Genomic DNA, 12,500 nt, shown 5'->3' on the forward strand with positions numbered 1-12,500 from the left:
ATAGTGACCTACTTTTGAGAGCGTCCTTGAAGCCAGAACATACTGACAGGCTGGTGTTTCTGGCCAGAAATCTGTCCATCTAAGTTTCATGCTATTGCCTTTACATAATTATTACAATTCATATAATATACGGGATGAGCAAAATAAAATGGATTGTAATAATTATGTAAAGGCAATAGCATGAAAAACAGATTTTTTTGAAAATTATAACAAGATTAAATATAACCAAGAATGAACTATATACGGCGTATATAGTTCATTCTTGGTTATATTTAATCTTGTTATAATTTTAAAAAAATTCTGCAAAAAATCAATAATCGTGATTAATAATCATGATTACGATTTTGACAAAAATAATCGTGATTATGATTTTTTTCCATTATCGTGCAGCCCTAGTACAGTACATGTGATGCCCACCCTCTCTTACACTGTGATCTGCTGTATTTTGCAGGGCAAGGCTGGAGGACCTGGCAAGAGAGGCCAACCTGGCAGTCCCGTAAGTACACCACAGCCTTTTAATGCATCACGAGTGTAATCCCTCTTCTTTATCAATACTGCAATCCCTCCTCTCCTTCAATACTGTAATCCCTCCTCTCCTTCAATACTGTAATCCCTCCTCTCCTTCAATACTGTAATCCCTCCTCTCCTTCAATACTGTAATCCATCTTCTCCTGCAATACTGCAATCCCTCCTCTCCTTCAATATTGTAATCTATACTCTCCTTCAATACTATACACCATTCTGTCCTTCAATACTGTAATAGTGTAATCCATCCTGCAATACTGTGATCGCTCTTCTCCTTCAATACTGTCATCGCTCTTCTCCTTCAATACTGTAATCCCTCTTCTCCTTCAATACTGTAATCCAGTTGCTCCTTAAATACTGTGATCTGTAATCCATCTTCTCCTGCAATACTGGAAACAATCCTCTCCTTCAATATTGTAATCTATACTCTCCTTCAATACTATACACCATTCTGTCCTTCAATACTGTAATAGTGTAATCCATCCTGCAATACTGTGATCGCTCTTCTCCTTCAATACTGTCATCGCTCTTCTCCTTCAATACTGTAATCCCTCTTCTCCTTCAATACTGTAATCCAGTTGCTCCTTAAATACTGTGATCTGTAATCCATCTTCTCCTGCAATACTGTAATCCATCTTCTCCTGCAATACTGGAAACAATCCTCTCCTTCAATATTGTCATCTATACTCTCCTTCAATGCTGTACACCATTCTGTCCTTCAATACTGTAATCCCTTTCCTCTTTCATGTAATAGTGTAATCCATCCTGCAATACTGTAATCCCTCTTCTCCTTCAATACTGTCATCGCTCTTCTCCTTCAATACTGTAATCCCTCTTCTCCTTCAATACTGTAATGCATCCTGCAATAATAACATGTTTATCGAGTCACAATACCAGAGCAATTTGACCTCAGTGTTTGTGTGTGTATGTGTGTGTGTGTGTGTGTGTGTGTGTGTGTGTGTGTGTGTGTGTGTGTGTGTGTGTGTGTGTGTGTGTGTGTGTGTGTGTGTGTGTGTGTGTGTGTGTGTGTGTGTGTGTGTGTGCGTGTGTGTGTGCGTGCCAGCGTGCCTGCGTGCCCTCGTGTGTGCGTCAAGCATATGTGCATGCGTGCGTGCATGAGTGTGTGTGTGTGTGCGTTTATGCGTTTGTGTGTGCGTGCTTGTCTGTGTGTGTACGATATGTGTGTATATGGTACATGTAAGAATGTATCTGTGTCTGCCAGGTGAAGGCGAGCAGAGAGAGTTAAAAAAGCAGCCAAAACTGCTTAAGCTCTCCAACCAACCAGAACCACTCTTTATTTGTAGCTCGCCCCCACAGTCAAGGAGTTGGCAAAACGCAATGTGCCCTGTTTAACAGTGAGAGGCCTTTAACGAGGCTTTGTCCTGGCTGCAGCCTTCGCCTCTTGCAGCTGTTCCGCCACTTTTCACCTGTTGTTACCTTGGCACAGGTGTGGACGCCGCTATTATTCCCATTCAGAGATGTATGGCCTTTCGAGAACACCCACATGCCTGTGGATGCTTGTCGAGATGCGAGATGGAGACGCTGGCCAGCGTTCAAATGGCTTTGGTCTTGTGTGCATTCTAAAGGTCTTGTTCCATACAAAAGGTGCTTCTCCTTGCGTGCAAAAACACAGTCATCCCAGTTGTGGTTGAAGCCTTTGACAGGTCTTGTAAAAATATTTAATGACTTCTGTGTATTTTGGGATGTTTGTGATAGATTGCTGGATGTGTTTTTGACCAGTCTGCCAGCCAGTGGCTGTTGACGTATACGCGGGTATTTTAACCCCCACTAATATCAGCTGATGATCAAGTCTTAATCTGGGATATAAGTCTCTTAGTAATATCATAGCAATGTTGTAGTTGAACAGTGAGTCGGATCGGCAACCATCATATCTGCATGAAAGGTCTACGGGTAGAGTAGTGGTTCTAGTAGTTGAGAAGAGTAGAAATGTTTAATTTATCCAGAAAGGAAATTAAAGGTGAAATGAAAGTGAATGAAGGTCAGTCAGAGGGAAAGGTCACCTTTTCCTGTGTGTATTCCTCTGGAATACAGTAGAGTACAGTCGCCATGGCGAACCACACAAATGACCTCTATTCCACATTGCTCGCTCGCACACACACACACACACACACACACACACACACACACACACACACACACACACACACACACACACACACACACACACACACACACACACACACACACACACACACACACACACACACACACACACACACACACACTGTACAAACACACACATTTCTACCTTCGTTCCTTCCTCCACTAATGTTTTTCCAAGCTCCGTTTTCAAGTGTCTTTGGGGGATTCTGTATCTTGAAAAGTCCAGTCACTGTGGCCCCAACCCTGGCCGGCCTTAGCGAAATGACACTGGAAACATTGTCTCCTACTCGGGGAGATCAGAATGGACAGGCCCCTGGGCCTCACTGTCTGTTTACCAGTGAAATAAAACAATCCACATAAACATCCCAGCAAACTAGCCCAAAGACCCAGCTCCCCCCTTTTTCCACTCTCTTCCTTCCCTCCTCCTCCTTCCCTCCCTTCCTCCCTCCTCCTCTGAGTCCAGCTTGCATCCTTTCGCTCTCCCCATCCCTGACTTGCAGTTGCATTGCGTTACCACTCTGAGCCTGGAGTTACAGCGCCCTCTGCTGTTGCCTTGCAGCAACATGCTAAGTCAAAAGAACAGAGGATCTCAGTGGAGGACAACGGTGTACTTCAGGGCTACTCGGTAGCTGGGCTAACAGTGCAGTGGTCCCTCATGAAATCTTAAAAGCTCCTTTTAAAAGCTGTCATTACACAATCTTCATGTCATCTTCGGGCTCAGATATATGGCCTTATTCTATGCTCCGTATACGGCATTAACCGCCTTGTTTATCCTTTTTGCCTTCATTTAACTTTTACAGGCATCGGACGGACAGAGGCAGGATTTACAGTTTGTGTGCAGAGGACCAAGAGGTCTAATTATATACCAGAGTGGATGGTTGTGTGTGGTGATTTATACCGAGTTTAGTCTCCTCCGGCGGGACCTGCTGTAGACTTGCCCGTCAGGAGAGTCACAAGTCATAGCGCTACTTTGTGTAAATCAGCAGGGTTTTCAAATGATGAATCATACAGGAGCGTTTTCAAATGATGAATCATACAGGAGGAGTTGCAGCCCTATTTTTTTTTAAATGGTAACTGTCTGAAAAGAGATAAAGTGGACTATTTGATGCAGAGCGGGTCTTTAGGAGGACCGGGCGGAGAGAACAAAAGGCCGAGACATTCCACTCTGGGTCACCCCAGTCACCATGGACATAATTTGAGCTCGCATACTTGGCACCGACAGCCGGGTTCATCCTACATTTTTTTTGCTGTTGTTTTGTTTCATTCGGTTGCCCTGGGCAGCCAACTGAAATGTACTGTATGCAAATACTGATAAAGGGAGTCTCAAATATTTCTGGATAGAAACATCAGGCTGGTGTCTCAGTACAGAACGGCAGTCTTCATGGAAAAGGCATACTGATGATAGATCAGAGTTGGAAGAGAGGTTCAGCATGAAATGATACCAGGAGCAGGAGATTTGATCTTTTTTCAATCTTTGGCAGGTAGCCAGAGAGACAGAGAGAGAGAGAGAGAGAGAGAGAGAGAGAGAGAGAGAGAGAGAGAGAGAGAGAGAGAGAGAGAGAGAGAGAGAGAGAGAGAGAGAGAGAGCAGAGCAAGACACAAATGAGGCAGAGCAAATGAAAGATGGCAGAGCAAATGAAAGATGGAGAGAGAGAGAGAGAGAGAGAGAGAGAGAGAGAGAGAGAGAGAGAGAGAGAGAGAGAGAGAGAGAGAGAGAGAGAGAGAAGAGAGATGGAATGAGTGAGGGAGGGAGTGGTATGACAACGGTGCAGCAGGCCTTTGTTGTACTGTATCTGCTTTGTTTCCAACTGATGGAATCTAAATAAATAAGAGGCTCAATGTGGAGTTCAACTGGAGCTGCTGGCATTGATAGATTATGAGGTTTAGCCCCCCCTAGTATGACTAGCAGACAAGGAGGAGAGGGAGATGGAGAGAGAGGGAGGAGTGGAGAGGGAGAGGGAGATGGGTCCCTCGAGGCCTTCATAATGGTTTGCAATGGAGGCAGCAGGCCTATAGCATTACGATAATAAACCTCAAGTGAGATTTATCTATTACATCGCCTACCCTGATTTTTGTGTCCCTTTGAGGGGTACGATATCTTAATTTGGGTGTGATGTACCACCCAGTAATCCCTGCAATTCCCAACTACAAACAGTACAGGCATGTTGGTCCCTACGTCACATTATAGTACAAAAATGGAATGGCATGTTATTGAATGTTGTGAGGGTCTGATCAGTCCTCTGTGGATAATTGGAATTCTTTTTGAACTTTGGAAGAAGTTTCACATTTCGTCCAACAGACTTGTTGTGCTGTTACATCGCTCTGGTTCCTATCATCGGGCCAGACTGGGAGAAGCCTCCTGGATGATGAAATGTCAAACATCTTTCAGCTTCAGAGGGAGTCCAGTTGCATACACAGCTTAGGTTCTTTGGCTACCGTGACTTTGATGTATGAGAATCTTCACTGCACCCTTCTGGTCAGAGTCAAGCTCTGGTTCGGCTAACTGTGAAAAGCGGGCTCACAGTTTTGCTGGGAAAAGTTCATGTTTGAAAAGTTCACTGTTGTAAATTCAGAACACATGATTCTGAATCCAGCAGTGTACTGTTCCGTTGTGTCTAATTTATTAGTTGTGATCTATGTACCCTGATACACAAAATGATACCGACTGCGGACCAAAGCAGCAACACTGTGAAAGGATGAGCCAAACCTGGGGTGAATTTCTCAAAACCAAAGTTGCTAACTACAGTAGCTACTTTGCTGTTTTCAATGCATTTTCCCATTGGCAACTACCGAAGTTGCTAACAGGCTAACAACTTCTCTTTTGAGAAACTCACCCCTGTACTGTGAGCTGCCTTTATAGAGGGTCTGAACTGTGTGTTTTCTCTGTCCACAGGGCAAGCAAGGCATCATGGGTAGCACAGGAGAGAGGGGCGGACCCGGTGAGCCTGTGAGTATGACATCACCCTACACACCTGACATGACCCTGTACACACCTCGGCCCGGTTGCACAAAACACCTTTGGTTACCCTTAATTAAAGTCCGAGTTAGTTGTCCCCTAAGTGAAAGTCAGTTGCAAAAACATTCTGAAGTTATTCCCTTCAAACCGCACTGTGTAATATTTTTAGTTTATTTTCAGAAAGCATGCTGATTTCCATAGAAATGGAAAACAGAATCAGAGAAACGTTGCAAATGCCCTCAGTGTCTATGGCGCATTCTCTGCTGCGACAACACCCCTGTCTGTGATCCCAGTGGCTCAGATGGGGTTTATTCTGCCTCAGCAACCCCTTTAAACAAACATGTTTACCACTCCAAAGACTGTCAAACACAAGCATGGTTTTCCTAATGCCTCTCGGTCCCTCCACAAAGAGGCAAGAGATTAGCCTAGCGGATGACGACATGTTGGTGAATTTTGTTTGTGTTGGCGTCTCCTTCAGCTAGCTCACCATAGACACAGCAGCGAGCAACGGTTGGTAGTTATCAAATCAGGACCAAATGTTAAAAACACACTTTACTTTGCTTACCTGTTTTAAATCTTCGTAATTCAGCTGCCTCAAAACATTATTTGATATCGTATTTGTTCACGTCGCCTTTTGGTCCTAGTTACAGCCGTCTAGTTTTTCAAACAGTGTTTCTTGGATACGGCTACTCCACACAGAGGGACTCAAAAGGAGTTTTGGATTCCCCGCTGCCTTGTAACAAAGCAAATGTTTTTCCAACATTGCCGCAAACTGCTCCTGCTAGTATTTATCTGAAATGTGGTATTCAGTTCATTGCCGCGTTTTATGTTCCATCTGAGATTCCCAAAGCAATGACATGACTTCCAGTAAATGTAACACGTAAGGGTCAAGAGTATAGTGACAAAGGATCATTTTCAGTCATTAAAATGTAGCCACTGAGACGTGCGCACACACACACACATGCACGCACGCACACGCACATGCTCACACACGCACACACACACACGTACGCACACACACACACACACACACACACATGCTTGCTCACACATTCACTCACACACATCCTGTACGCACGCACGCACGCACGCACGCACGCACGCACACACACACACACACACACACACACACACACACACACACACACACACACACACACACACATACACACACACACACACACACACACACAAACACACACACACACACACACACACACACACAACCACGGAGCAAAAAGTAGCAAAGTCTTGTCTCCTCTCACAGGGACAGCATGAAAGCTGTGTGAACACTGTAATGTGAATGGCGTCACATGCGTTTGCGTGAACACTAGTGTGCGTTTGTGTCTGATGGTGGATGGTTCAGGCTGTGTGAACACTGGTGTGCCTGGCTGGCGTCACATGCGTTTGCTTCTGATGAGGAGCATGTCAGCACCTCAGCTGTTTGCCTAAGCTGTCTGCTCTACTAATCAGCCACAGCTCAGTGCATGAGCTGGCTGACTGTGTGTGTGTGTGTGTGTGTGTGTGTGTGTGTGTGTGTGTGTGTGTGTGTGTGTGTGTGTGTGTGTGTGTGTGTGTGTGTGTGTGTGTGTGTGTGTGTGTGTGTGTGTGTGTGTGTGTGTGTGTGTGTGTGTTCGTGTGCGTGTGTGTGTGTGCATGTGCGTGTGCATGTGCGTGTTTGTGTGTGTGTGTGTGTGTGTGTGTGTCTATGTGCATGTTTGCATGCGTTTGTGCGTGTGTGTGTGTCTGTGTGTATGCGTACGCCGTGCGTGCATGGGTGTTTGCATGCCTGCGTGTGTGCAAGTGTGTGTACACATGTTTTTTTGTGTGTGTCTCAGTGCATGGGCCGTCCGGCTGACTGACTGGGGCTGTAAAAGACTCTAATTGGGACGAGGGGAGGGAGAGAGCTTTGATGCTTCACCATGACTCATCTTTTTCCATGCAGTGCAGCTAGGACTTAAGAGGACAGGCACATCATGTCCATGTACCCCTCTCTCTCTTACACTCATGATTGCGTGTGCGTGCCTGCATGCCAGTGTGCATGCACTAGTGGTGTCAACAATGATCGATTCGGCGATGCAATCCAATGCGGGGCATGGACGATCCAGAATCGATCCGGCAAGTTCCAGAATCGATGCGGCAATTTTTGCCATGGATATTTCGGGAGCAAATGAATGTTAAATTAAATAAAAGCACAAAACATTGCAAGACTGATACAGACTGATACAGAAAACTGCCAATAAATTGTTGCTCAGTATCTGACTACTTGTATTGCCTCATCATGACTGATTAAACATTTGCTTTGCTTTCAGTAGAAATGTAATGCATTGCAATGCATTGTAGAATTGAATCGGATCGGATCGCATCGCATAGAATCGAATCGAATCAAATCGCTACCTCCCGAATCGTGATCGAATCGGATCGTGAGGGCACAGCCAATCCACACCACTAGCATGCACCCTTCCTGAAAGACTCAATCAGTCATAAAACAAGCATATAGATAGACATACTGTAGGAAGAGAAATACAAGCATTATGCATTACCAAGCATGAAGGCATGTTCTGTCATTGAAAGCAGCATAGAGTAATAATGTACAGCATGTATCATATGACTTGGGATGCAGTTTAGTATGCTTGCATTTGTATCGCCAACGCACACTTTATGTAACAGCAAATGGGAGGCAAATGGATGCATGCTGTTCTCAAATGTAGCATAGGCCTACTGTATGTACTGTATGCATACACATAAGTAAATGATTTGGGATGCAGTGACTTCACATAGTGTATTTGGCTATGCCCTGTTATTAATCAGCCCAAGGTTACATGCCTATGTCTCTTATAATGTGCTACTGATTTGCTGGTGAACTTTGATGTACAGTAAAAACTAAATACACAAGTTTCTATAATCCCTATGCACATGGGCTGAAGCAATCATACAAAGACATACAGTTGAGGACGATATTATTAGCCCCCCTCCTGAAATTAGACATTTCTCTTGATTTCTCAGTAAGAATGACCATTATGAACCGTTTCTGTTATTCTGGAAACAAATACACTGATGGAGATAATGTTCAATGAGTTGAATTTGGATTTTTCTACTGTTATGATGAGTTTAAACAAAGAAGGGCAAAAATGACATGGACAAAATTATTAGCCCCCTGATCATTAATAGTCAATATGGCACCATTTATGAACCAAAACTGGTAACAGGCTCTGATAAGTTGCTACCTAGGTTGGCACATGCCCCACTAGGGATTTTGACCCATTTCTTCACTGCAAAGTGTTCTAGCTGGTCCAAATCGCATGGATGCTGAGCATAGACATTAACCACAGACTCTTAGTGGGATTGAGGACTGGACTATGAGCGGGTGATTCCAATATCATGGTTTTAGTGTCCTTGAAGAACCTCTGAACTAATCTAAATGTATGCTTTGGGTTACAATGTTGTTGGAAGACCCAGCAATCCAGATTCAGACCCAGACTCCCTGTGTCTGAGGCTGAATAACAGACTAAACTTGACGCCCTTCCACTATGTGTAACTGTGGAAATTGCTTAGCCTCATTAGACCAAAGAAGCATTGGACACCTGCCTAGATGATTGTTATTGACCTGGCCTCACCTGGAGGTTTTTTCCCCCCCAAGAAAGACAGTTGTTAGGACTTGTCATCATATTGGGCTTTGGGGCCATCATCACAGAAGAACCCCTTTACTAAAGGCAGTGCATATCACAGTGTTACTGAGCTTTGCCTGTGAACTTTTGAAAGTCAAAAATGAGTTTTGAACGTCTCTGCTTTCATCTGATGATATTCAATTGCACCTGCTTTGATGCATGAATTCTGCTTCTGTCAGGTGAAGAAAGGAATAGGCCTTGAATCGTTATAAGATGGTTTCCACAATTAAACATGGTGGTGGATGCATCATTCTGTGGCAGCCTCAGCCACAGGAAACCTTGTTTGGGTGTACGGCACCATAAAAACTGAAAATTATGATAGAATGTGGAAAGTGACCTTGCAAAAATATGCTCATAGAGGGAGTTAAGATCTTCACTGGATCTTTCAATAAGACAATAACCCAAAACTTGCATCCAAAATAGTTCAAATGTTCTTCAAGGATACTAAAACCATGGTCATGGAGTCGTTCAGACCTCAATCCTTTAGATAGTATTTGAAGAGTGCTGAAAATGAATGTCCATCCTCAACATCCATGCAATTTGGACCAGCTTAACTATTTGCAATGAAAAAAATGGGCCAAAATCCCTGGTAGGACATGTGCCAACATAGTTAACAACTAATCAAAGTGCCTGGTGTCAGTTTTTGTTCATAAATGGCACTGTATTGACTATTAATGATAAGGGGGCTAATAATTTTGTCCTTGCCATATTTACACTTTTTTGTTTAAACTCATTGTGAAAATGGAAAAGTCCAAATTTAACTTATTGGATACTATCTCCATGGTGTATTCGTTTCCAGAATAACATGCATTTATTAATAATGATCATTCTCAATGATCAATGAAGAGATATGTCTAATTTCAGGAGGGGGGCTAATAATATCGTCCTCAACTGTAACCATTCACACATACACACTCGCACATACAGTACAGTACAGTACAGAGACAAGTGCGCGCGCACACACACACACACACACACACACACACACACACACACACACACACACACACACACACACACACACACACACACACACACACACACACACACACACACACACACACACACACACACACACACATAACTGACTTGTCATAACTGTGTCAGGGGAATGCACACCAGGGCACAGTCACATACGAACATGCAAGTGCAACCACTCACACTCACACACAATGACATATACAGGACAGTGCAGTACAGTGACACAATATGGTGCTCATAATTACTCAACACTGGCTTGTCATAACTGTCAGGGGAATTCACACCAAGACACAATTACATACTTAAATGAACAGTATGTGCAAATCGCCCAGCAACCCCCACACACACACACACACACACACATACACACACACACAGTCAAGAAAGAGGTAGACACAGAGAGTATGTGTGTGTTTATAGTAAGAGTAAAAACAAGTGAGACAGAGAGAAAAGACCTGAGATGATCAACCACACAGACTGACAGACCGGTTGACACTGACCATGCACACAGAAAGCATCCAAGCACACACAAACAAAATCTGTTTTATATCCCAGGTTTAAATATTTGAAAGGGTCCAAGAACATCATGTCTGAGTCCCAGTGTTTTATGCATCACAGCAGATCTCACTTCAGCGTCCAACGTCCCACTTGGGCTCCAAACTCCCGAACCCCATACTCACTAAACTGGGTCAAGCAGGATCCATGATGTCTTGAGTGGGGCAGGGTGTACTCCAAGAATAGGGTTTAGTAACTAACCCATTACATTACATTACACTTAGCTGACACTTTTATCCAAATCAACTTACAGTGACATGTATTTACAGAGTATTGGTTACAGTCCCTGGAGAAATGTGGAGTTAGGTGCCTTGCTCAAGGGCACTTCAGCCATGGATATGCGGTATAGGGAGAGGGTAAGCCTGGGATTTGAACCAGCAAGCAACCGTCTGATCTTAAACTTCCCTAACTTCCCTAAATATTATGCGAGGGCTACCCCCAACCCATGGGAGTACTGTATTCGAAGGACCTGGCTCAGAAGTAATCCAAGGGAAGGTCACCTGAAAAGCAGAGATGATAAGATAGAGATGGCTCATACTTCTTTTGGAATTCAGGTGACGTAAGGTCCTGTACTGCAATCCTTGTCAGTCAAAGCGCTTAGGAAACTAGGAGACAAGAATGAACAAATGAACGGAAAGTCACTTCCATTTAAGAGACCGGACTTGATCCCACTTTGTCATTGTTGACAGGTGGTGTGATTACATTTTGTTACCATTTTGAAAGTCTTTGGTGCCAGGGACGATGATGTTGTGTCTGTGTTTGTCATGCAGGGCCCAAAGGGACCACCAGGGGACGCCGGACCTGACGGGGATCAAGGTCATCAGGTGCCAATCACTAAAATGTGTTTTTTCTTCTTCTTCTTGATCTCCTTCTTCTTCTTCTTCTCCTCCTCCTCCTCCGCCTCCTCCTCCTCCTCCTCCTCCTCCTTCTCCTCTTCCTTGCACATGCACACAAGTACTTGACCCGTCAGCAGACAGTGTCTTTCTCTGAAGAGGGATCTCTGCATTTACTCCAATCAATATCTGGTCTCGGGTTTCAAATAGGTCAGGCACTGGTATTTCATAACCTACTTTAAGCTATTCAGACCAACAGCCCATGGATCAATTACCAGGGATGCTCTTATAGTGACCCAGATAGTTGAAGCTGGTACGACCTTGGTCAAGCCCCATACTTTTTACCTTAAATTTGCCCTAATCCAGCCTGTGTCAAAAAAATGCAACAGGTGCAGTACTGTACATGTCAGCCTCTTCTTTCCTCTTTTCCCCCTCTTTGACCGTGTGCATAACATTTTGCCTGAGCTAAAACCTTCTGTCATATTTTAAAGTAACACTTATTTAAAATTGAATTTCCAAAATCATATCAGAAGTTCATTAAAATGCAACAAAGTCCCGATCCTCCCCTGTCTCTCTGTCCCATTCGCTTCCTGTCACCATCTTCGACTATCCTATCAAATAAAGGCATAAAACATTCAATCTGAAAGAAGTGTGCAACTCACATGGGACACAAGCATGATGCTAACAGACTATTCATTCAGCCAAAGAGCCAATCTAATTGGTTTTGCTCATATTGTGATATTGTTCTGTCTCCCGCAGGGAGCGCCTGGAGGGGAGGGGGAAATGGGCCCTGTCGGCGAACCTGGAATGAAGGTGAGCATTGGGATGCTTTCGGATACAAACTCTGAACCGATGCAA

At 44.0% G+C, this 12,500-nt stretch overlaps 1 protein-coding gene across 1 annotated transcript in view; it reads left to right on the forward strand.

The window, feature by feature from the left end:
* LOC134450791 (collagen alpha-1(XXIV) chain) overlaps positions 1–12,500 on the forward strand; it is a 196,981-nt gene that overhangs the window by 143,742 nt on the left and 40,739 nt on the right. Inside the window, exons 31-34 of the mRNA XM_063200774.1 lie at positions 452–496; positions 5,543–5,596; positions 11,580–11,633; positions 12,402–12,455. Coding sequence (XP_063056844.1) covers positions 452–496; positions 5,543–5,596; positions 11,580–11,633; positions 12,402–12,455 — 207 coding nt within the window. The remainder of the gene's footprint in view (positions 1–451; positions 497–5,542; positions 5,597–11,579; positions 11,634–12,401; positions 12,456–12,500) is intronic.

This window comes from Engraulis encrasicolus, chromosome 6, assembly GCF_034702125.1.
Source record: "Engraulis encrasicolus isolate BLACKSEA-1 chromosome 6, IST_EnEncr_1.0, whole genome shotgun sequence".
Classification (NCBI taxonomy): Eukaryota; Metazoa; Chordata; class Actinopteri; order Clupeiformes; family Engraulidae; genus Engraulis; species Engraulis encrasicolus.